Raw genomic sequence first — 26,044 nt, 5'->3', positions numbered from 1 at the left:
TGTCATCTCCAACACTAGATCATCCCTCGGCCACGTTATCTAAATTCTGCTTTTAAGCACGTTCAGTTTTTTTATCTTGTTCTTCGATCTTATCTGTCTTTCTGAAGCATTGTAAAAGATGTACTTTGGCAACAGATGTTAAAAAACCATTGCTAACATGTCCAAAAAAAAAGAGCTTTGCCCTGAAGTCCTCCTGTTCTTAAACTGAAGAGGGGCTTCTGTACTATCTGTATGAAGCTGGCGTGGGATGGCATGTGGGTAGATATGTCATTCTTTCGGTCATTTTAAAAACTAGTATGATAATTTTACTATTTAAAGCCTCTTCTCAACTCTTGAAGACTTCAGTTCAATAGTGTACTTACATGTATTCATAATCCTGAGCTTTCTGGCTAGATAGCTCTATGAAAATAGATGAGGTTTCTGATGTTTAAATTGTGCACATGATTAAGTACCATAGAGAGCAGGACTTACATGGAAGAACATTTTTGCATAGGAGGTTGGACCTTATAATCCCCATGTACGTAGAGGTCCAAATTTCAGTCTGAAGGAAAAAAAAAAACCACAAAACCAACAAATAAACAAGCAAACCCTTCTACTTCCTGCCTGATCCTTTCCGTGTGGCTTTCATGTCAACTTTTCCAGATACAAGATGTCCAGTAATCACGGAGCACAGTGAGTAGAATTCATCTCTCTGATAGCTCTGTGAAAGTTAGACATCTAGTTACAAGAGAGGAATCTGGGCACCTCTAGAGAGCTATTGACCTCCTCTTAAGATACATATTTAAGGAGACTAGAATGAATAATTTTCTGGAGAGCTTCTCTGGTGACTGTGGAAGCTGTGATTTAGCTCAAGTTAGATGCTTGGCTTCAGAATACTAAACTGAGATTCATTCCATCCAGCATTGCAGTACCTGTTTTGGAATAGCAAAAACCAAGACTGGAACAACATCAATCCCCAAACTTCAGAACTCTCCAAAATCTATCAAAAAAAAAAAAAATCAAATTACAGAGATGCTGACACCTTGAAAAGTCAGTGTTTTAAATGCCAAGATCTACTTCTGCCCTTGAGTCCCTTGCCAGTGCCTGTGGTGGTTTTGATTGGGTTTTTTTGTTTGTTTTGTTTTGGGTTTTTTTTTGTGGAAATGCTTCCCCTTTCCCTGTTCTGAAATCTCATGCACCTGACTGGCTGTATGTATAGTTCTGTAAATGCATGAAATTAATGGGAAAATGTAATTAATGTATTGCAGCTATTTTGATAATCTTTCATATTGCTATAATTAAGACTATGACTAGTTTAACTGCTCTCCTGTCATCAGAAATGTTACCCACTGTGCATCTGCAAAAAATGTGTGTTTAGTCCTGGTTCTTACTGTGTGTACGTATTGCATCTTATGGGATATGTTTCCCACATCACATCTGCAGGACTACTAAATTTACAAAAACTAGATAAAATGTAGCATTTTATTATGTGGAGTATGGGGGTGACTTTATATATTGATTTACTTGTTCATTATTACTGTTTTGCAATGGTTCCCTAAGTTGTAGCTTTTGAAATTACTAGGGTAGAAATTCCTAGTTTAATGCATCTGTACATGCTGTGCTAGACACAGTCAACATTTTTCCCAAATTAAGGCATTTTTCCTTCACTGAGATGATGATTTCTGTGATTTTTAGATTTCTGACTTGAAATCCAAGAAGGGCTCTTAATTAAATATTACCAGGCATGGGACAAGTTGTGACAATAGACATTAGGAAGGGCTGAGGCATGAGTCTTGTGTGTTACAGACCCTCATGATCTTCAAAGAAGGGCCACAGCAAGAGGTGTCTCTTTTTAAGAAGATTCAACCTCAGTAATAGCAGAAAATGGTGAGATTTTCCTTTTTAGGTAATGGACTAAGTACTGGTTTCTCCCTGTCTTGTTTTCATTCAATAATGATAAATGATGGCACAGTTAGGACAGACATCATGAGTTGGAGAGGATCCTTTGTGACGAATGAAGTTTTTCTCCTGTGTGTTTTGTTCCCCTTTTCTAAAAACAAATAAATAACGCTCAACCATTTGAAAGCTCTCTCTTTTTCCTTGGGTGCTAAAGAAATGCAAATGTCAAAAAAGTTGAGAAAAGAAGCAAAGAGGACTTAGCCAAATTTATCTGGAAACTCATGAAAGGGTGGCCATAGCTTTTTACAGACATGACAAAAGTGATTCCATTGTTCTAGGTCAGCTGTTATCTTTCCCAGAAAATAGTTTCCCATATAATTTCACATGCTAGTAGCTCTAAGTCAAGATTTAGCATTTAGATGCTCTTAATGTTGACCTTTCATATACATGCCTGTGTGGTAATTCCTGATGTCTCCTTGTTTCATTTTTATGAACTACATAAAACTATTTCTTCTTCACCTACCACTGCCCATCTGCATTTTTGCAGATGGTTTAGTGCATGGACACGCAGATGCATGTAAGACTTAATTGCTTAGGATTTTTGTAATTGGTCCTTTTTTGAGGACAAATAAACTGCAGGTTTGAGGCAAGAATCTGAAACATGGGAGACTCCATCTGAACACAAGATGACACATTTTATGGTGAGGGTGACCAAGCCCTGGCACAGGTTACCCACAGAAGCTGTGGAGTCTCCATCCTTGGAGATATTAAAAAGCCACATGAACATGGTCCTGGGCAACCAGCTCTAGGTGGCCCTGCTTGAGCTGGGGAGGGCTGGGCCAGATGACCTCCTGTTGTGGTTTAACCTAGCAGGCAGCTAAACACCACACACAGCCATTTGCACATCCTCCCCCCGCAGAGTTATAAGGGATAGAATTAGAAAAGAAGGTAAACCTTGTGGGTGAAGGTAAAGACAGTTTAATAGGACAGAAGGGGAAAATAATAATAGAATATATAAAACAAGTGGTGCACAATTCAATTGCTTACCACCTGCTGACTGATACCCAGCCAGTTCGTGAGCAGTGGCTTGATGACTAATTTTTCCCTAGTTTATAATACTGAGCATGATGTCATATGGTGTGGAATATCCCTTTGGTCAGCTGTCCTTGCTGTGCCCCCTCCCAGCTTCTTGTGCATCTCCAGCCTCCACACTGACAGGACATGAGAAGCTGAAAAGTCCTTGACCTAGTGTGAGCCCTGCTCAGCAGCAACTAAAACATCAGAGTATAATCAACATTATTCTCATCCTAAATCCAAAACACAGCACTATAGCAGTTACTAGGAATAAAATTAACTCTATCCCAACTGAAACCAGGACATCTGCAGAGGTCTCTTCCAGCCTCAACCATGCTGTGTTTCTGTGATCTGAGACTTGCCCTTTGCTTGTTCTGTTTGTTTCAGTGTTCTGATGGCTGAAGATGACAGAGGGGAGAAATAATACCTATCTTAAGAAACTTGCAGTGTCAAGAACAGTTCATTTGTTCTTTCTCATTTTTTTTTTTTTAAGGAAAGTAATTTTTTTTCCTGGTTTAGGTTAGTAGGAAAATCTAAATGTAACTTACTAAAATAAAATTTTGGTAATGTTTTTGACATGCAGTTCCGTGATGTACAAAACATACATGATTAGTTTACAGGACTAATATTGTCAGTCTGAAGTCTGCAAGTTAAACTAAGATAAATATCCCTGTTCTTGGTTACTGACAATAGTTTCTGTTTAGAAAATGAGTTGTCTGTAATACATTAGGAACATCTTAGTTTGTATATTTTTAGTATTTGTTTACATAGATCTTATAATAAATTTGGATTACTATGGCTCAGGGGCCAATTGTTTCTGCTTATTCTATTGGAAATTGAGTATAGTGGTTAACTGTTCGTAGTGTCAAAACATGAAAATTTGAATTCAGGTGAAAAAGAGGACAAAGTTTATGAAACACTGAATCTGTCTGAGCATTCTTAGTGAGATACTGTGTATAACTGTAGCGAATTCTTATCTTTTTTGTATTTATTTACTATTATACCATTGTCAAGAGCTGTTGGGAGTACAGTCCTCTACTCACCATCAGGAGATGGGTTCTGTCTGTTGGACCTTAATCTCCTTAGATTTATTTTCTTCAGGGCAGTGCCACAGATTTCTGCACATATACACTATCCTGAAAGTAATAGAGACAAATTAAAACCAGCTCATTTGGTTGTGATTTGGAAACTAAGGGTTAGTCTATGCTTGGAGGTATTTTGGAAGAGTTATTGAAAGTGAATTAAAATAACCAGGAATTGGTGTGTTTGCAGGGGGTCCTTGCACTTTCTGATTTAACTTTTGCATACAGACAAATCCTAATTACCAGCTGTCCCTTGAGTCGTCTTAGCAAAATCAATGTGATGGTCTCATTCTAGTTCTTCCTAATGAGGATAAAGCCACTATAGCTCTTGAGCATCTTCTGGCATTTTGCATTAATCTCCTTACCAGGGAGATGGTGGAGTTAAGGTGTGTCCAAATTGGCTGGATCTTTGCAAGTGAGGTGTGGGAATTGTCCGGGGAAATGTCCTGCCCACATTTATTCTTATGTGTGAATGAGGCCTCTCCAGACCTTCAAATTTAAATCCCTGAACCCAGCACCTGGATTCATTTAAAAACAATAGCTCTTTCTCTGCCCCCATCCCCCCCTCAAATAACTAGCAGCAAAATCATAGAATCACAGAATCATTTTGGCTGGAAAAGACCTTTAAGATCATCGAGTCCAACCATGAACTTAGCACTGCCAAGTCCACATCTAAACCATGTCCCTAAGCACCACATCTGCATGTCTTTTAAACACCTCCAGGGATGGTGACTCAACCACTTCCTTGGGCAGCCTGTTCCAATGCCTGACAACCCGTTCTGTGAAGAGGTTTTACCTAATATCCAATCTAAACCTCCCCTGGGGCAACTTGAGGCCATTTCCACTTGTCCTATTGCTTGCTACTTGGGAGAAGAGACTGACACCCCCCTTGCTGTATTTTTTATTGAATAATATGCTTCATTTTCTGCTGCAACAAGAGGAGTCTGAGCAATGTTGCAACAAACTCCTACCGTGTTACCTTTTAAAGGGACTAATTTCTATAAAAGGTGGAAGAGCAGCAATAGAGGAAACAGTTCTGACACTATCTGTAAATCACTTTGCTGTGCATGCTAAGCCAGTAAGCACCAGAAGCAAGTTATGCCTTTTTTTAATAACAAGTCAAGAAGGACAGAAGGGATAATTGCCTCTAAGCACATTTTCTGTAGCTAGAGCATATTTGTATAGTCTAATTATAAGTATCTAGGATAGGTACTCAGGTTAGGAAACTAGTCTTCTAGGGTACCTTCACTCTAATAGGTTCGTCCATGGGCTAGTTCAGATCAGGAGATCAGTTTTAAATTGAGATCTTGAATTGACCTCTGGAGAAGCTGAGGTCCATGTAGAGCACGTAAAACTTATAGTGGAAACCAGCTTCCTGAGCTATGTGTGCTATCCTAGCATGTGTGGATTCAGAGTAAGAGGTTCCGTACCCCGTGCTGCTCCCTATTAGCCCCTGGGCTTCTCTTGCTCTACCAAAGGCTACCACTTTCTTTGCTCTGTTGATTGAATGGTATCTGATTGCTCCCTACAAAATATCTTGGCTAAATCTAGAAAACCTTTCTTGCTTTTGCCAAGAAACATTGGACCAGATGATCCTTGAAGTCACTGCCAACCTGGTATACTATGATTCTATGATTCTGTTTTCTCATAGTTGAGTGAAGTATTTTTGTTGTTGTGTTGTTTTGTTTGGTTTAGCGTTTTTTGGGGGAGGGAGGGTTGTTTCTATTATTTTTTTTTTCTTTTTCAATTTTTTAATTTTTCTTACCCTCCCAAGTCAGATATTTAAGCCAGCAGAAGGAAGAGGGCATTTATTTCTGTCTGTCAACCTCCCAGTGTTTGGACAAAATGTCCTGAGAAGCTGATGTAGTAGCGACATTCAAGAAATGCAGGAGTTGTGCCTGGATCCCAGCCACTCAGCAACGGCATTAGTGATTCACGCTGTGGGCTTTATTATTAAACTCTATTAAACCTTTCATTGTATGAGAGTCACATACATGGAGTCAATATGGCCCCTCAGGACTACTCAAAACCTTCCTCGCCCTTAAAGCTTTTCAGCGCTGAAAAGAATTTGAACTGCTATCTCTAAACTGAAGCACGAGGGCAGACAAAAGTGCTGCGAAGCATCCAGACATGCAGTTGTACTAATGCCAACCTGATTCACTGCCACATGCTGAGCCAGTGCACTACTCTGGATCCACCTCCCGAGCTATCATTTGCACGGGTGCAGGACAGGAGTCCAGACTAAATGGAAACAACATAAATGCTGCTCATTCGTCATGCACAGGATGTGTGGTTAAGACCTAGAAGGCCTCTTCTGTACTTCGCCTCCTCAGCATCTTAAAGGAAGTAAAGGGAAACTTTAATACACACTTACTAGCGGGGATTACAGCAGCTGAATCCTGAGGCCCACTGAAATCAATAAGGTTGAATTTTCTCTCTTCCTTTAATACATCACTGAATAATGAGCAGCAGGTGGGAGCACATTGGTTGTACGACTGTTTTACTTCGATTAGCATAAATGAGGATATCTACACTTGATGATGTTCCAAGGCTCCTTAACTTTTAGCTAGTTCATCTCAGTACTGTGTCACAAAGATGTCCAAAACAAGGTTGTTTATTTCACCTCATAATGGTGCTTTAAGCAATAAAGTATAAAATGCTTCTGTGAACGTAGGAGAACATGCAAGTCCTAACTGGCTCCAATAAGTTTCCTAACTAAGATCCTTTGAGAAACAGAGGTTGGAAGGTTTAGATTAGAAAGGCTAATAAGGGCATATTTAAAGCATGAGGAAGGCATTGGTTAGCAAAGCCGAAAGTGGGAGGCAGGGGCAGCAGTTATTGGATGTGTTTTTCAGGGCTGTTTCCTGATGTTAAGCTACATGGGCCCACAATGCTGACATCCACTACTTTGCACCATTGCAGTCCTAAATATAGTCAATATTCCAAGAGCTGTGTCTGTTTGTGCAATCTTAGATCCCAAACCTGTTCTCTGTGCTGTCATTCAGTAAGTCGTACACATTCAGCATTAACCTCATTTTTTGTTTTGTGCTCCTCTTGGTATACTAATAGTGTTTGCCTTAGCATCTTCTGCATATTTGTTTTTAATATTCTCCTCTGAGGCTTGCGCATTTTTTATACTTATGCAAGTACTTGATTATGTTTTAATTTTTTTTCCCTCTCAACATTCTGCTTGACCAATAGGAAATGGAAGATATGTTATTAGTGTATTCTGTTCAGATTTGACTACGGCGTCTTCTCTCTCTGTGTAAACCAAAGGTCTCTGTGCATGTGCAGACACAGCTCAGGCACAGATACCCGGCTCCTCCTCATTTGAACACCTTTGACTCGTGCCACTAAATATGTATTTGTGGTATAAGGTACGGGATTACTTGAACACGCACAAACCAGAGATGATAGCCCTATATTTATAAACAACTGAATTTATTCTAGAGAAATCATCTAATGCCTTATATTGCTAACTAAAAGATAGTTTCTTTTTACCTTAAAAAGTTAATGACATATTTACACACCAATTATTTTTATTTAGTAAATTAAGCCTGTTTTATTCTGACATGTTGGATCATTTAAAGTGTCATAATACTGTGTTGTACAGTTTTATTCTGTTACTGCCAGTATAAAGAAGTAGAAATTAATGTCCTCACTGAGTTGTCAGTGTCTGCTAATTCAGAGATGACAGAAATGTGTTAAAATATATTCAACCTATAATATTTATCTTGCTTTGCACTTAATTTGTTTCCCTTTGACTGTGTTGAAAAATACCAAGTGTACATAAAATAATGAATAAATAAAACAAAAATAAATTATTTGTCTACATTCATTGACCTTTTATGCATTCATTTTAAAAAACAGTGAAATAAAACACAAAATATGATGCATTCAGAGGAACAGTTTGGTCATATTTTTATCACTGTTCATTTTGAAATAAGCTACCCTGGATGTTTTGAGATACAAATTTGTGAGCTCATTTTTTTTTTTTTTTTAAGGAAGTGTATTATTGTCTGATATTTAGCTGACCGTAGCCCTGTGAGAGCACATGGAACTAGGTGCCTTACACAGAACAGATGCTTCGCTGCCTGAAATGGTTTGTGATCTAGGTACAGGGCAAGAGACAACAGATGTGTATAGACAGATGGGACATAAGCAGAATATGGAGATTACAATTTACCAAGAGAGACCTCCAAGAAAAAAAATAATTGTTGAATTTCTTTCAAGAATAATTTCCTACTCCAGCAGAACTTAAGTCACAATAATGTGTTTCTTAATCCCTTTAATTATATAGGTAGTGATATAGTTGTGTTTAAATGCTGTGGAACTTAGGTAGTATGATAAACTCTAAATTTAGCAAAAATGTTACAGGGTTCTACAGCTTTGAAAGTGGGAACCAGAAGGAGACAGGTGATCGGTTGGACTTGACTTGTCCAGAACAACCCACGTATTAAATTGGAAAGGAGTAACTGCTTTGTCCCTTTTTTCCCATGAATTACCTAAAAAGTTTATTGGTTCAGAAATCGATGTTGATCTGATCAATGCCCGTTTTCTTCTAAACAAAGTTCAGTGTTAAATTCACCTGATGGTGTGAATTGTTCGAGACAACGCTGCTACTAAAACAAATACAAAGCTTTGAGTTGTTTTCTTGCATCTCTAAGAAAGCTTTTGCTAAGACTTTTAATCTCCAGCACCTACCAAAGTGTTCAGCTTTTGTATCACAACTTTGCCTCAGGCCAGTATCGTTTCAGACGAACCAAAACCTTCTTCTAGCCCCAACTTAGAGCTGCTGATGCTTCCGATTATTGAGAAGGAACGAGACTGGACCTGGCTTCTGTGCCTCTTGGATAAAACGTTGCTGCCTTTTGACACGTGCTAAGTGCAGTTTCAGATGTTGCTTCTGACTGTCCTGTTCCTGACAGGTGCCTGTTTCTCAGCGCTGCTTTCGCAGTATCAAAAATTCACACATGTAACTGAAAATCGTTAGATGTCTCTGTTCCTCTGTGTGCCACTTCTGATCATGCGAACGGTTTAAAAAGCACACAGATAAAGACAGATTACAAAATATTTCAGGATTTCGAGACACTAATACCTGAGAGCCTGTAAGACATTTTATTACATTATTATTTGGCAGGAGTGCATTATTATTCGGGGAAGTGAAAACAGTTACATGTTCTCTGTACTCACGTAATTTTACGTGATGTAATGTAATGTCCAGACGGAGGAAGGGAGGAAAGTAGTGTTGCACAAAAACATTCAAAAATGAGAACTTGTCTCTGTTACTTTAACATGCAATTGGCCATCTTCATGGAATTTAAACAGAACACTGTAGATCTGATACCATGCCTGCTGCAATTGTTTTTATTCACTTGTAAAATCAAATGGCATCACATACAATGTAGGCATTTATTTTTACAAACAGATTTTAACGTAACACTTTCCCTCGCAGTTTTGAAGAACTAGCAATAAAAATGCTCTGATGCTGTGACCAGGTGGTTTTTAACTGCTAAATATATTTAGGAGTTAAAAATAAGTGCAGCAGCATTTTTGTAATCATGTCCATCTCTCTGGATGCAAATGCACAAACAATTTAAGTTTAAACTTTATGCCAATAGGTCTCCAAGTGCGATTGGAGCCCACTGATGGAGTCCGCATAGTTCCTTTGTGAAAAGGATAAATTGTGCTTAGAATTAGGCTTTTAACTGGCTACAAGCTCAGGGCTCCAAGTCCACCACAGGTGAAAAAAAAGTTTAAAAAAAAAAAGAAAAATAATGACATTAAAGAGCTTGCATTTAAAAACTATACTGAATGTGACAGAAAGATGCAATTGGCAATCCACTTCGGTTATTTTTTCTAGTACCTGTATCCAATAGTAAATGTAACCATTTGGGGACCTGTTGGTTTAGCACAGGAGACACCTCATAGAGGGATCAAGAGCGCCTTGTCTAAGTTAGTCATTTTAACAGTTGCTAAAAAGTATCCAAGGCAGCTCAGAGTTAATGAAAACTGGAACAGGAATTAAAATAAAAAGTTGCATTACATCTAAAAACGTGTGATTGATGCAAGCAATTCTCATTCTTGCCTCAAGATCCTGCTGAAGATGGTTGGATTTGGTGTCTGCTGTCGCTTCCCAACACCTGTTCCTGGGCTGCTGCTGCTGGGAGCAGCTGTTCCCTTGCAGTCACTGTGGTAAAATGTCAGAGTGCTAAACTGCTTAATTGGGCATTTTGAAAATATGTAAAATGCATGTGCTTTTGGATGAACTTTAGAGAACTTACTATATGGTATCTCTGTTTAGAGAAATCTTTACTGTGTTTTTGCAGTCACTTCTGTTTAGTAATTGCAAAGTGTTTGCGTGCAAAATGGTCTGACCATCATATGGAGAGTTTGTTGAAGGCGATGACATGCTATTTTCAGCATTTTTTTTTCTTTGCAATGCATTGATAGACTCAATAGGATGCTTTGCAGTAACTTTTATTCCTCCAGCAGACATCTTTACTTTGAGGTCTGCAAATGCTACCTAGGGTTGAGTATAAGATACTAATCTTTTAAAGAGATGGGGGGAGGGAAAAAAAGTGATGGGTGGGTACAGAGCCTGCAGGTGGGCACCCTGAACTGTGTCATTGTCAGTGCTGTGCCTGCCGGTTGACCTGAGGACAAGGTACTAGTCTTGTAAATCACTTTCCATCTGTGTGTGATCAGGTAATATTTACTGTATCACGTACTAATGAGATTCATGGAAAACAAACATTATGCAAGAGTAAATCGTTATCTTTTAGTTGGCTAAGAGAAAGGATTTGTAAGAGCGAAATACAGTGGGTACCGATCAAACCTAGAGATCTACAATACCGCTCTAATTTTTTTAATATATATTTTTAAATAATTCATTCTCTTCAGAGAATGGCAGCAGCTTTCAAGTTAAAGTATTGATCCATGGGTGTGCTGGTGCTCTCCAAAAGGCGCAAAGGCTTTCACATCTGTGCCTCCACCACTCAAAGTGGCAGATCTTCAGAAAGGAGGCATGGATCGAGATCAATCATCTCCAGCTAATGATCAGGTGCTATCTGCCACCTGATAGCAAGAAGGCAGTTGCGAGGGGGTAGGGTCACAACCCACCTTTTTGCGTTTTCCTAAATACACAGTCCTGAGGTGGTTTCTACGTCTTCCAGTTGACAGGAACTGAACCTGAGCTCTGGCAGCTGGAGCTGCCGTATTCAGCTGTGGCTCCGAACTGGAGCATTTTAGTGCCGCACATCAGTATATGAAGCACCTTCATCTGTGGCAAGTATCATACTGTACTTTCACTGTTACCACAATTTATAATCTAAAAATGTTTAATGCAGTTTATTAATAAAACCAGATTTTTTTCCTTAAGCAGTGTAAGAGACTGCATGAAAATGTACACTCTCCTCTTTGCAAGAAAGTGTACTACCTTGCTCCCTAGCTATTTTTGATATCTCAGAACAACACTGTTTCCTTATAAAAACACTTTCCCAGAAGTCTCCTACACATAATGAGTTTAAATTTGGAAGAGTGAGGGACCTCCAGCTCCTTCTTGCACCTTTCCCTCTGCCGGACAGTTGGTACCTGTCGTGGGCCTGCTCACACAGAAGAGCAGGACCTGTCCAGGGAAGCCAGGGAGGCTGTTCCCTTTGGTCGAGAAACAGCAATGCTATCTTTTGTCTCAAAACTAACAGGAATGAAAAAATGGACCGTATTCACTTGGGATGCTCTTTTGTATTGGGTAATGGGTTAGGATTGTGGCATTTCGATGAGGCTGTTACTCATGTTTGACATGTGCTGCTGTCGCAGCTGCTGCCTCTAAGGACTCCTGCAAACTCCACAGCGTGTCATTTTTACCCCAGATTCTCTGGACTCTGCTGAATTCAATCTTAAATAGAAAATGTTTGGGACGTCTAAACGACAGGGCTTCCCACAGCCTGTGGCTGTGTGTTTGGGACTAGTAGGTGCTGAACACTTGAGAACGCAGCATCACTTGGTGAAACAGCAGCCTTAGCCTGAGGTCAGGGCTCCAAGTGCTCCTGAGGTGTTGGCTGGGAAAGCTGCACATGTGGAAGTCCCTGTGTCTCCCTCTGCTTTATTGCAATTAGCACTACCTCACTCAGAGGGCTCCTAAATCGGCTGATTACATTGCTTTGTGTAAAGGTTCTCTGGATGCTCTAACACTGGCTTCTGACCTATTGCTTTGCTGCAATCCCGCTTCAGGTGAACAAAATCTGGACTCTGCAGAGCTTCCCCAGCAAGAACCCCAAAGTTAGATTTGGTCTAGACTCCAGCTAACCTTAGCTGACCAGGTAAGTATTAGGTCCTAATCTGGTAGTAGAGCAGCCTTTCAGAACTTAAAAGGAGCCTATAAGAAGGATGGGGACAGACTTTTTAGAAGGTTGTGTGACGGGACAAGGGCTAATGGTTTTAAACTAGAAGAGGTCAGATTCAGGCTAGATGTGAGGAAGAAATTTTTTATGAGTGTGGTGAAACACTGGCACAAGTTGCCCAGAGAGGTGGTAGATGCCCCATCCCTGGAAACATTCAAGGCCAAGCTGGACGGGGCTCTGAGCAACCTGATCTAGATGAAGATGTCCCTGCTCATTGCAGGGCGGTCGGAGTAAATGACCTTTGAAGGTCCCTTCCAACCTAAACTATTCTATGATTCTATGCTGTGGGAAGCCTTGGCTTCAGGCCAAGGGGAACTGAAGATGCGGCTGAGGCTTAGCCACTGGGTTACACAGCGATACTCGGGGTGATCTCCCTTCTGCCCTTTCACTGGAGATGCAGAGGCAGGAGTGCAAGAGTCACAGTGCTGGGCCAGGCAGGAAGAGGGAGATTGATTTCAGTCTTGTGCATAAGGCCCACAGGCAGGAGAGAAGTGAAATCTAACCTACACTTATAGATATGTAACTTGAAGTGGGCTGACCCCTGTGGCCGGTGGGCCTGTATTTTGGAATGGTCAGCTGGAGAGGTGGCAGCACCAAAGCCGAATGGACTGACTGCCCCTCTGCAGGTCCTCCGAAACACCTCCCTCCCTTAGGCGGTCAAACAAGGCACGGAGGCAGGCTGGGTTCTCCAGCCTCTTTCTTGCCCAATTCAAAGGGCCAGACATTCCTAATTTTAATAAGGGACTGCTTGATTTAAGGGCCTAGATTCCACCCAAAATTAAAACTGTCTGGTTTGGGATATGGTTTATACGCTGAAGGTGTTCAGCAAAATTAGTATGCAAAAAGTCAGTGTTATCCAGCTCCCCAGCCCAATTAACAAATAAATTCATCCTTACTTCTCTGCTGGTTTAGGAAGGGTGTTTGAAACAAAGCCAGCTTTTCCCTTTAGAAGCTGAACCTTTGTCGTGGCTTTCTGCCTACTGTGAACAGAACTATCTCCACTGCTAAGACTGACACAGGCTCCCTCTGTAGTGGAAGGTGTAGCCACTGCTTACTTTTCCTGTTCCAGCCATGTGCATAGCATCTTATTTCAGTTATCTGAACAGGCCCACAATTGATGTTCAGCTGGAAAACAGGTTATTTTCTACCCATGTGTGCTCCGTGCTACAGTATCAGCTGTCTGTAGTTTGAGTAGTTCTGCACAGAACACTCATTTCTTTCTAAAACTTAACCTTTATTGGGTTTGTTTTGTTTTGGTTTGGTTTGTTTCAGCTCAATTTGCTTGTTGAGTTAGCAAGACTGAGATCGTGATATGTCACTTATCTGTTTTCAGTGCACTAAAGTCTGCTGTAGCAGAATGTCTGAATGGCTTGACTTCTTGATATTCACAATATTTTAACATTTTCAGCACCTACTTATACAGCGCGGCAAGTTGTAGTTACGAAACCGGTAGCACCGAAATAAACACAAGATGTAAACCTGTACGGTCTGACCAGCCAGTGCTGCTGCTGGGGTCTGGGTCCGGTAAAGAGATGAACCCCTGACAGCTGTCAATCAGCGTGAGGAAGGTGTCGCAGTTGTGCTGTGAGGCTGAGGTGGTGTTGGGCGAAAGGAGAGAGCACCCAGCCAGCACCAAATAACCCACGGGAGACCAGGGCTGTCTCTGGTTCTCTACTCCTGGGAAATGGGGGTTTCACCCAAAGGGGTAGGAGCTTTTTTTTTTTTTTTTTTTTTTTTTGGAGGCCCCGTCGTCCTTGCGTCCAAGGAGAGAGAGTGGTCTCGGAGCGGTGGGAGGGTTTGCGCCTCTGCCCTTCCCCGGGGAGTCCCCGTGGCGGTGGCGGCGGTGGCCGCTGGGGGGCGCCAGCACTCCACGCGTGGCCCGGGCTCCGGCCCCGACCCACGGCACGGGGCCGGACCCGAAGCCAGGAGCTGGGGCCGATGGCGTGTTCCGTGGGCCGAAGCGCTGCCGGCGCTGGGACCCGGTCCACGGAGCGGGGCGAGGCGAGGCTCTGCGGGAAGGAGAAACAGGACACCACCCTCCCCCCTCTGTTCCCATGTCCCCCCACCACCTCGACCCTTGGGGACACTCGGTCTCCAACCGCGGAACCGTTTGTCAGAGGCAGTGGGAAGCTGACTCTCCCCTTCGTGCATCTTGCGGGATTTCTCCTTGCATAGGCAATTGGCAAAGGTTAGGAAGGCGTCTGTAGATCCCCTATAATCCCACTTTAAATATTAAGAGTATAAGCGGCCTGGGCCCAGTATTTACCTATGTAACTCCATAGATTTCCCTCCAGACCTGGACTTCTAAGAATTTACGGGACGGTTTGCGTTTCGTTTTTTCCTTTTTTTTTTTTTGTATTTTTTTTCCTCACCCATTCATATTTATTGAACAAACTAGCGGGAAGGGGAGGCGGGGGAAGACACCAACAATAAAAGCAGTGTTTTTATGGCCGAGAAGTAGCCAGTCTCCCTGTCTGTAACGTGAGAGGAAGGCGAGATTCTGTCCCCGCCGCCTGCTTTGTCACCGGCTGGGCTGAAGTGGCCGGCACATCAACACAAAAGGCAAACACACACACACATACACATCCCAAAACCCGACACAAAACCTGTATTGGCTCAATAGTGAAGATGGGTATTTTGATAACGAAATAACCTTCCTGCTCTGGTGGGGTCTGGGCTCCGGTTCGTACCTCCGCCGTGTTTAAAACGGCAACCGCCACAGAAACGGGGGAAAAAAAATCCCTCAAGAAAGTGTTGAGGAAAAAAATAAGTCTCAAACGAGATTAAGGTTTTAATTACAGTTCCCTATCGAAGTAACGCGTTTGATGAACTGATCTTATCGATTAATAGTAATCTTAATTTAAAACTTATAAAATAGTTACGCAGAAAATATACCTCAGATTCCCCTTTTTTGAGAGGAAAAAAAAAAAGTAAATGCCACCATAACTAACAGAAGAAATTATAAAGAAAGAACGTGATGCTTTGGCTAGAAATAATTATTTGTGATCGCTTGCGGGGGGGAGGAAAGTGTCTGTCTGGTGGGGGGGATATATTAAAAAAATTAAGTATTTTTTTAAAAAAGGGAAAATAGATGAAAGTTTCCGCTCTCCAACGGTGTCAATTCATCATATTTTTGGCCCACGCTGTATTAAAGAGAAAAACAAGGTAATTGGAACATGCATCAACAGTTTTCCATGAAATAAGAGTTAAAAGAAGTAATAGAACTAATCACTGTCTCCTCAAATCAAGTAGAAAACATTTCAATGCACTAATTAGAGTAATTAGAATAATAAGACTGCCTATATGTGGTAAGACAATGTGTACAAACAACTTTATTTAATGTATACTGGTAATCAGCGATGCGTGCGTGCTTGAATGCTTAGTGCAATAAAATTCACCCCCGTCCGCCCAAACAATCAAATACAAATTAGTTTAATGATTGTGCCTGCTTGAATGTCTTAGAAATCCACAGGCAGAGGGAAATAAATAGCACCATCCTTGTTTGTACGTCTCCCCTACTGACCAAGGAGCTGATGCCTCCATGGACTTGGCAATGAATGACTGTAGACATGAATGAACCAAGGAGGGAAAGGGAATTAATGAATGAGTCAGGCTGGCTAAAAACAAGTCCTAACTTCTAGACGAGAGCTTCTTACAAGTCCCGGGACAGGACGGGGAAGAGTAGGGAGAGAGCGGTCTCGCCAGCACTTTTACGAGCTGCCCCTGCCCGGGTTTTCCTGCCAGGATTTACCGCCCTGAGAGAAGGAGGGGAAGAAACACCGGCCGCCAACTTTCTGCCGGCCTATTCGCTTTTTAAGCCTTAAAAGTGACATCTGCGGGGACGTTCCCGGAGCTAAACGGGGCAGTACCGCTGAGCCCGGCGGGGCCGCACGCTGCGGGGCCGCCGGGAGAGCCGCAAGCGGGTCGGAGCCGGGGCCCAGCGCCGGGGACACATTCCGCCCCGGCGGTTCCCCGGGACAGCCCGCACCGCCCCGGCCGCCTCGCCCCCCACGCCCAGTAACCCTCGCTGGGTGGAGGCAGCCTGGCTGCAGCGGCTCTGCCCTGGCGGGACACTGATCCTTGTGCACGGACGGGGCCGGGCAGACACCGCCCAAATTCACCCCCTTCCCAGGGCGAAGGGATCCGGGGGCCCCGCTCCCCGCCGCCCGCCGCGACTCCCGGCAGCGCCGGCAAGGGAGTTTCCGCCGCTCCTTCGCCGCTGCCCTCGCCCCGTCCCTCTCGGTTGCTGCCGACGGGAGGGCAGGATCCCACCCCTGCGGGGAGGCCGGGGCCTCGCGGGGCTTTGGGGGCCGGGGGAGGAAGGGGGTGCGAGGGGAAGGAGCTCCGTGCCCGCACCGGCGGCCTCCCCGGCCCCGAGGCCGCTGAGCGAAACCCCTACACACTCGGAACACTCGGTCGAGTTTCGGGGGGCGGTATTTACGCAGACTTTGCAGTGAGGCATTGCCGTTCGAGGAAAGGGACTTGCAGCGTGGATCAGGCCACGAGATGAGACCGGGTGCGGCGTGGGAATCCAAGCACTGTGATTCGGAGTCGCTTGCCGAAAAGCCCACTTGTTTGGTTTAATAATTTGATGAAAAGTCGGGTCTGGGAAGGAGTTCTTGCTTTTCATCTTAACACTTCTGTTAGAGCACTCTTTGATTTTGATCTAATTTCCCCCGGAGAAGTACCCGCTCCTCCAAGTAACCGCCCGGTACCACGACAGTCCCGCCGAGCCAGGGTGAAATTCATTTTGTTGGGGGCATCCCCGACGACAACCTGGCCATGCACCGAGCACAAAGTACCAACTAAAAGCCTGCAACTCTGAAAAATAGTTATCTCTTTTCTATATCGAGATTAAAGCCGGAGGGGCAGCCCAGGCCCCCGCCCCTTCCGAAACACCAAATAACGAGATAAGCCCCGAAGGAGTAGAGGACGTGGGACACCACGTTTTGCAAGACAGACCACAACGCCCAACCTCCTTTTTCGAGGCAGCAGAAGGCCGCCGCTGCCCTACAAAGAAGCGGCGGGTATCTTCCACCCCTTGCTCTCACCCTCCTGGCCCGCAAGGCGCTTCTCGGGCCTGGGCCGGGGGGAACACTCCCTGTATGCGTCCCTCCCGATGGCTTTATCTAAACCCAGGGATTTAAACAGGACGAAGCCCAGTGTCCCCGCCCGCCTCTGGCCTCTTTCTCCCCCGTCACCCAGCCGGCGCCGTCGCTTCCTCTCCCCGAGTGGGTCACTCCTCTTCCCGCACCGGAGAAACCCCGCACCGACGGCACCGGAAAAAAAAGAGCCATCAAACCCCCGACAGCGCGGCTTGGGGACAAGTCAGGGGCCTGGTGCCGCCCCGGCGGGCTGGGGCAGGCAGAGGAGAGAGGAGGGTTTCCCCCAGCTGAGCAGCTGGAAGGGTTGCGGTGGGGGCACCCCAGGCTGGGGGTCGGGGCCGAGGCCGGGGGCAGGAGGTCGGGAAGGCGCAGGCAGCCGGGCCCATCCCGCCGAACGCCCGCGGCGCGGTGCGGCCCGGAACCCCGCCTAGGGGACCAGGCACTGGAGACGGGGTCATGGCGGGGGGGAACCCTGAGCTCTCGCCAGCAAAACCTGAGGGACAGAAAGAGACGACGGGGCGGAGCCGGAGGCGACCGCAGCCTCTGCCCCGTCGGAGCTCTCACAAGTCTCCCAAACCGAGAGCATCCCTGGCAGGAGATCCCCTGGGCGGACGGCACCGACCGCTCCTCTCACATCCGCGGAGCCGGGGACACAGGGGGAAGCAATCACCACTCAAGGGTTTCGGGATGGACAATCTCCTCCCGCCTTCCAGTTTCGGCCTCCATCAGAGGGAGCGAGCCAAGGAAATAGGGCTTTTTTTTTTGTTGACATCTGATCTACGGCAGAGAGTCCTTGCTGGGAATGAGGGTGGGGGAATCCAGGGAGCTGCCTCACACCCTGACATCCACCTGCAGAAGGTGCATCCTACGGCTACTCCATTTACCCCTCTTCTTTTTCTTAAAAGAGAGATAGAAGGAAACAGGGAAAGGACCTCCCAACCGGCCGGCCTTCCCGCAATTAGCCGGGAAGGACGAGAAAAGCCGCTCCCGTCTGGTCAGCCTCTCACTGGGCAAAGAGCCCCGGAGGAGCAGCCCTGGGGCCACCACAGCGAGCGGCCGGGCCTGGAGCACCGGCTCTCGGCGGCCATCCCCGCGGCGCCGGGCCTGCCCCGCCGAGCAAGGCACCATCTCTCCAAGTCACCTCCTGCCCACCCGACACGGTAGCGCTCGCCGACAGCGGGGCCCTGTCGTCAAAGGCAGAATATTCCCTCGGAGCCCAGCCGAGTGTCCTGCAGAGGGCAGAGGCTGCCCGCTTTCGGCAGCCGGCTCCGCGGGCTATTGACCAAGGACTTTTGAATCCATACCCGGCTTCAACATTTTACCCGTCAGCACGTCTGCGGTCACAAAACACTTCTTCTTTCTGTCACTTCTCTTCGAAACTATTGATAAGATCATTTAGCTGAATCTGTTCGGGATGAGTGTAATATTGACTAGGAGTTAGAAAAGATGATTAAATCTAATAAGCCTAGAAACTATGGTGAAGGAGAGGGGGGAGGAGAGCAGGATATTGCACTTAGGAAACCCAGCCGGCCAAAAAGGACTTGAACACACCGCCGCATGAGCGAGCACTGTCGTCCGCCAGCCCCGCTGGTCCCCAGCGGGGACCCCTACGGGTAAAACCGACCGGGTCGCTACACACACGCAGCCGCAGACGCCGAACGTGAAAACCTCGACCCTGCCCGCTCGGTGCCGCCGCCGCGGGGCCCGGGACCCGGCCCGGCCCGGGGATGCGCAGCCCTGTGGGCCCCAGCCGGGACCGCACCCCCGCCAGCAGCCGCATCCTTCCTCTCTCTTTTAAGCAGAACTCCTTGTAATTAAGCCCCGCCTTTTTGTTTTGCCTTTTTTTTTTCTTTTTTTTTTTTTTTTCTTTTTAGGAGTCAGGCCTTAAATTATCAAAAGGGAAGGAGGAGAGTCTCTTGTCCCCCATGCCTTTCGCCAGAACACGCCACCAGCTTGAGGAGCAGATCTCCCCACCAGCATCAAAGGTAGGACGCCCCTACTCGCACAGAAGTCAATGCTTCAAAACTCAGGACTGCCGTTCATCTGCGGAGAGACACAATGAACGCAGCTCCTGGGGCTCTCCTTCAAGACCCCGGAAGTTAGGAACGTGGAACCTCTCGGTATAGGCATCAAATTTATTCCAAAATTTCCATTAAATATAAAGGAATGGCGGTGCTTTTACACAGAACTCAACTCAGTATAAGTACTGGGGTGTTCTCCCTCCAAATCTTAAGAACTATGCAAATCTGTGCTGTCTTTAAAAATAAAATAAAGATATTTCAATAATTAGAACAAACTATGAAGGTATTGTGCATTTCTGTTTTATGTAGATAATAAAATATTACTTTAACATAAATATATAAGGATCTCTGCGTTTTTATTTTTCCCCACAAGCACATCCAAATGTACCAAAACGAAGTATTTTTAAAGAGACTGAACAAAAAAAAAATTACATCCCATATAGATTTTGTTCACCTATTCATTTAAAGCTACAGAAAAACAGTTTCCAGAACCTGTTTGCTTTAAAAGAAATAAATATACATTGAGGCAGGCCACTTAAAAATGATATGAAAATATTTCCCTGGGTAGCATTAAAAAAAAAGAAAAGAAAAATAGACAAAGAAAACATTGAAACTATTTCTGCATTTCAAATGACAAATATTAAACATATATACATAGTGGTAAGGTTTGTGTGGTAACTTTTTTTTTAGTAAACGTATTTGGAGTTTGAGGTTTTTCTCAAACATCCTTTCGACTCCGTTTTCTGACCTTACACACATATTAATAAGTGTCTGAAAGTTCATTTCCTCCCTTTACCACTGGATCTGCCCTGATCTGATTCACTTCACTAGGCGCTAGTCCTCAACACTTTAAATAACAAGCAGCTCAATACATATCAAAAAAAAAAAAAAGAAAAAAAAAGAAAAAGAGAAAAGCTTGGTGCCCGTATCTTCGTAACAATTGTTGGAAAACTAGGAAAAGGGCTAATGCATGTGCCTCTTAGAAATCATCATCTGTCTTACCAAGAAGAAAGAAAGAAAGAAAGAAAGGGAGAAAGAAAGAAAGAAGGAAAGAAAACCCAATGTCACAGGCGCTTTAAAAGACAATGAGAAACATACTCTAAAGCCTTAGCTACTGAATGCAATATTTATAGGAGAGTTCTGCGAGAGAGTGCTTCACTGTTTTTTCTCCAGTCCAACACTCAACTAAGTAAACTTTTAGATTATAAAAATGCTTTGTCTCTATAGCACCCGTTTGTGCTGACTAAATGATCCCTTTATGAATTTATAACTACCATAGTTTAAAGTTCCTCTAATGTATATGCATAGCTGTGTGTGTGCATAAGTACACAAACACACGCACACAGACAAACGCATATACATGCGCTGCTCCGAGGTCCCGCTCCTCTGCTTCCCTTCAGAGCTTTTTGTTTTGCATTTTTTTTTAACTTTTTTTTTTGGTCCCCGTGGGTTTTTCTCTTTTTTTTTTTTTTTTGGAAGTTAAACGTTTTCGATCGAGATAATGTCACGAAATGCACTTTAAAACTATTAACGAAAGGGGGAAAAAAAGACGAATTGAAAAATGGCATATTTTTTTTCCCGCTTCATTTCATTCCCCAGTGAAAGACACAAGGCTGCCCAAATTAAAACTGGTCCTTTCTTTCAATAAATTATACCGCAATCTGACCAAAGGACGTGGGGGGTTGGGGGGGCAGATATGAAAAAAAAAAAAAAAAAAGAACGAAAAACAAAAGCGAAAAAGAAACGCACAATGTCTCTACGGAGAGGGGGTGCAGCGTGTGTTTACACGCAGGTGTAAGCACCCGGACACCCCCCCACTCGGGCCCAGCAGCTCCTCGGGCTCTCCCTGGCTCTGCCTCACTGCGAAACTGCCCAATAAAAGAAAGTTTGGAGGCTGACATCGGCCCAGGCAGTGGGACCGGGCATGCCAAAAAGCACGGGGAGCCCCCGGGGGAGGAGGGGAAGGGAAGGGGGCTGGGAGGGGTGGGGGCGAAGCTAAATAATCCCCTTTCCCTCTTAAGGAAGTGCCAGTTTCTCCGGCAAAACTCTGGAAACACGTTGTTTCGTCTCTGCCTTTCCCACAGCGGGCCTTGTTCGTCCGCACGGACACAACCTTGGAAGGGCTACAAATATTTTTTTCCTCCCACTTTGGCTGCGCCTCGGCCCTCGGACACACTGCCTGAAAATGAAGTTTACTTTGTCGATTTGCATTATTCTCCCTTCTCCAAACTCCATTCTTGCCGTTGAAGGCGTATATTAAGCAATTACGAGAGTCACGTCTCTAGAGAATGGAAGCTGGCGGTGCATATATATGTGTATATAGAGAGATTATATATGTGTATATATGTACGTCTATGCACGCATGCATATGTATACATACATACAGATATACGCATTCTTTTTGCTACGGTAAAAGGAGAAAATAAGCGTTACACATATTTAAGAAGACTTGTTTATAACAAAAGTTCACATATACACATAAAGCAAATGCTAAACCACAGTAACATATTATAGACCGGTCACTGTTTGACTAACGCTCACCGTGGAAAATGCAAGTCGTTTGCAAAATTAAGGTCGGAAAGGAAGGTGGGGGGGAAAAGAAAAAAAGAATTGTTTATGTAAACTTCAATTTTCTTGCAGTGCAAATTGGTACGGTTAAATACTGTCTACATCAAAAGGGAGAGCTTTTCCTTTCTCTTTTTTTTTTTTTTTTTCCATATATTCCTACAGGGGATCCACAGAAAATAAACACAGCAGCATGTGCCAACACCGAGCGACATTCCACAATGCAATCTTCCCTTTTTGTGGCAGAAGGGGGATGCGGAGGGGGACCCGAGGTGGCTGCGCCCTCCTCTTCCCTTCCCGCCCCCTCCCCGGCCGGGCAGCGCCGTATTTTTTTCGCCAGCGAGCCAAGGAGTTTTGTGCGAACTGCTTCGCCCTGCGCCTCCCCTGCCGGTGCCGCTGCCTGCCTGCCTGTGCGCGGTACTCACTCCACTCCGGTGCACGGGCACTCGCCTGGAAAGGTCAAAATACAGCATCGCACCTGCTACCGTCTAAGGGACAGTCCGGTGCAGGTGCTTTGTCTGTCTGTCTGTCTGCTGTGATTCGCGCTCGCCCTCTCGCTCGCTCGTTTTTTGTTTTGTTTTCTTTTTTTTTCTTTTTCGCGGTTTTTTTTTTTGTCCTTTTTTTGTTAAGATGGGAGAAAATAATAATTAAAAAAAAAAAAGAAAAACAAGTAAGAAAAAAAGGAGGACAATCAAAAGTTGGGGGAAGGAGCATAAGAGGAGGAGGAGGGGCCGGGCGCCCCCGCCGCGAGTTCACTGCACGGGGGTCTGCACCCCGTGGTGCGGCGGCGTGTCCCTGCTGGGCCCGTACACGTCCTCGGCGCCCGGCAGCGTCCCTCCCGGGGGAGTCATGCGCTTCTCTTTCTGTCTCCTGTTACAAAACCACACTCTCACCACCTCCTTCTCCAGCTGTAGGCTGTCCGCGAGCGAGGTGATCTCCTGGGCGGAGGGCTTGGGGCACTTGAGGAAGTGGCTCTCCAGCGCGCCCTTGACGCTCACCTCGATGGAGGTGCGCTTTTTCCGCTTGCGGCCCTGCGCCGCGATCTTGTCTATGCTGGTGGGGCTGCCCGAGGAGGAGTCCGCCTCCTCCAACCACTTGTTCAACAAAGGCTTCAGCTTGCACATGTTCTTGAAGCTGAGCTGCAGGGCCTCGAAGCGGCAGATGGTGGTCTGCGAGAAGACGTTGCCGTAGAGGGTGCCCAGCGCCAGCCCCACGTCCGCTTGGGTAAATCCCAGTTTGATGCGGCGCTGCTTGAACTGCTTGGCGAACTGCTCCAGGTCGTCCGAGGTCGGCGTGTCCTCGTCCGAGTGCGGGTCGTGGTGCGGCGGCGGCCCGGGGGGCGCGGCGGCGGCGGTGGGTGCCGGCCCGGCCGCCCCGGGGTGGGGGCCGTGGGGCGGCGGCGGGTGCTCGGCGCCGTGGTGCGGCGGTCCGGGGGGCCCCGGCGGCGGCTCCTCGTGGGCGTCGCGCAGGCCGTGGTGGTGCAGCGCCGGCTGCGCGGCGCCCAGCATGCCGTTGACGGTGAAGCCGGGCGGCTGGGAGTAGAGCAGCCCCGCCTGCGCGCCGTTGGCCGCGGCCATGCCGGGCGGCAGGTGCGCCGCGCCGCCCGCCCGCCACGCCGCCGCCGCCGCGGCCGCCGCCGCCGCCGCGTGGTGCCCGCCGCCGCCGCCGTGGTGCACCAGGTGCGGCGCCCGCCCCGGCGGCGGGTGCTGCGGCGGCGGCGGCAGCTCGTCGCCGCGCCCGCCCGCCTGCACCACCGCCGGCTTGATGTCGGGCTGGCCCAGCGCGCCCGCTGACCAGGGCGCCTCGCCGCCGCCGCCGCCGCCGCCGCCCCCGCCACCGCCGCCGCCGCCGCCGCCGCCGGGGCCGCCGTGGGACAGCGCCGCGATCCACTGGTGAGCGTGGCTCAGCGGGTGCCCGTTGCTCTGCAGCGCGTAGTCCGCCTGCACCAGGGCGCCGGCGTCGCGGTAGCCGCCGCCGGGCTGCATGCCGCCGGGCGGCTCGGCGTGCACCATGGGGGAGCCGGAGGCGAGCAGGCTGTAGTGGTTGGAGGCTGCGGTCGCCATGACTCGCCGAGCCGCACTGATCGCGCCGGTTAAAGGCGCCGCGCATTTGACAGCTACTTTTTCGCCTCGGGCGCCGCGCGGCGCCCGCGCCCCCCCGGCCCGCGCGGCGGGGCCCACTGCGAAGGCACGCGCGGCCGCCCCGCCCCGCCGCCGAACGCCATTGGCTCCCCGCGCCCTGACGGACGCGGCTGCCCCTGGCAACCGCCGCCGCCACCGCCCACCATTGGCGCGCCCCGCCGGCGGCGCCCCGCCCCCCGCCCCGCCCCCGCCCGCCCTCTGGAACCCAACTCCGAGGGAGAACGGGGCGCGGGGCGCGGGGGGGAGCTCCGCCGCCAGCCCCGCCCCGCCGGGCCAGCGCCGCATCGCGCCGCCGGCGGGAGGCTGCCGCCGCCGCTGCGCCCGCCCGCTCCTGTTGCTCGCGCCCAGCCGCAGCCCCCCTCCCCGCCGCGGGTCTCCGCGCGGAGCCCGGCCGTGCTGCCCCGGGGCGGGGGGCGCCCGTCCGCCCGCCACCAACTTTCTCCGCCGGGCCGAGCGCACGCAGCGCCACCCCACACCCGCGCCCGCCGGCGGGACCAGGGAGCGCCGCGTCCCCGGGAGCGGGGAGCGGGCAGCCCCTTCCCTGCCCGCCGGCCCCGGCCTCCCGGCACCCGGTGCTCCCCGGAGCGCGCCGCTCCGCCGGGGATGTCGGGGCTTCGCACCTCGGCACTGCGGAGGTGGTGTTGTTCCACTTGTCCCGTCTCGGGGGAACGGGGTGCCTGCGGATCCGCTTGAGCGGCGCTGCATCGAAACGGAAGATTTCGGGGCGGGGGGGCGGGAATGATGATTGAGAAGAAAAACAAAAAAAAAGAAAAAGGAGAGGGATAGGGAAAAAAAAAAAAAAAAGGAAAAGAAGAGAAGTTGCGGCCCGGACAGGAAGGAAGGAGAGCCTGGAACTGGATCCGGATTTCCTAGGAATGAGCAGCGCCCGGGCTGGCCGCCGCGAAAAGAGTTCGCTGCCCGATTTTGAGCTGGAAGCCATAGCTTTGTCTCGAAAATAAACTGCTCACGGGGGTAGGTGCGCGTCGCAGGCTCCCGCTATCTTCATCGAAATAATACAATAGGGCGGACCGCGGAATTTATTACTACTAACAAGAAACAGCTTTCTTCTGCGAGTTGTTTATAAATCATCGTATTTAACGTGAGCACTGGAAAGGCTCCTCGCCTGGAAATATTCCTCTGCGTGGGGGTGTGGAGGAGCGGGGGGATGGGCTGCTACACATAAACATATACACAGAAGCAGCATAAACAGGATATCCAGTGCCCTGAGACAAGGGGCGCAGCAGGAGTTACCTCGTTTCGTTAGTTTAGCGGCGTATCAAGAGCTCCTTCTGCCGGGGGGTGGGGAAGGAGGGAGAGAGGAGGAGGAGGAGGAGCGGGGGGAAACAAACTTTGTCCATGAAAGAATGGAGATTCTTCCTAAGGGTTTTTTTTCCCCCCTCTCTTCGACGTGCAGGCGAAGGGAAGAACAATACAGCCTGTTCTGAGAGTGCCGCGGGGAGGGAAGTCAGTGCCTCTGAAGTGAAGCACTGCCTTGTGTTTCCCGTGTGGAAACAACTGGGCACCCAGGAATTTTTATAATTTGATGCTCATTTTCTCTTGTCTCTCCTCCCAATTAGGTGTAGACCAGTGAGTTGAGACAAAACAACAGAACAAGCCCTCAGCAGGCTTCCACCAAAGCATCGTGGGGGCCGTCTTGGGAGAGCCGCCCTGCTCTCCGCGCCCGGGCCAGCCCTCCCGCCCCGCTCCCGGGGCCGCCGAAGCTCTGTCGGGGTCGGCTTTCCCGCCAGCCCGCCTTCAGATCCGCTGCCAGAAGTT

At 47.5% G+C, this 26,044-nt stretch overlaps 2 protein-coding genes across 3 annotated transcripts in view; one reads left to right on the top strand and one right to left on the bottom strand.

The window, feature by feature from the left end:
• FBXL4 (F-box and leucine rich repeat protein 4) overlaps nucleotides 1-19,503 on the top strand; it is an 82,711-nt gene extending 63,208 nt beyond the window's left edge. Inside the window, exon 9 of one of the 2 annotated variants that reach the window (XM_065631351.1) lies at nucleotides 19,416-19,503. In XM_065631351.1, the coding sequence (XP_065487423.1) occupies nucleotides 19,416-19,429 (14 nt within the window). In that variant the 3' untranslated portion in view covers nucleotides 19,430-19,503. Of the gene's footprint in view, nucleotides 1-5,808; nucleotides 7,609-19,415 lie in introns of those variants that run through there. The other variant, XM_065631350.1, reaches the window with a different exon arrangement.
• Nucleotides 19,504-22,835: 3,332 nt separating this feature from the next.
• POU3F2 (POU class 3 homeobox 2) lies at nucleotides 22,836-24,190 on the bottom strand. The gene has a single exon (XM_065632340.1). The coding sequence runs from the start codon at nucleotides 24,188-24,190 to the stop codon at nucleotides 22,880-22,882; it is 1,311 nt and encodes a 436-aa protein (XP_065488412.1). The 3' UTR covers nucleotides 22,836-22,879.
• Between the last annotated feature and the right edge of the window lie 1,854 nt (nucleotides 24,191-26,044).

This window comes from Caloenas nicobarica, chromosome 3 (genome assembly GCF_036013445.1).
Source record: "Caloenas nicobarica isolate bCalNic1 chromosome 3, bCalNic1.hap1, whole genome shotgun sequence".
NCBI classification, from domain to species: Eukaryota; Metazoa; Chordata; class Aves; order Columbiformes; family Columbidae; genus Caloenas; species Caloenas nicobarica.
This window is presented reverse-complemented; position numbering and strand designations above follow the sequence as displayed.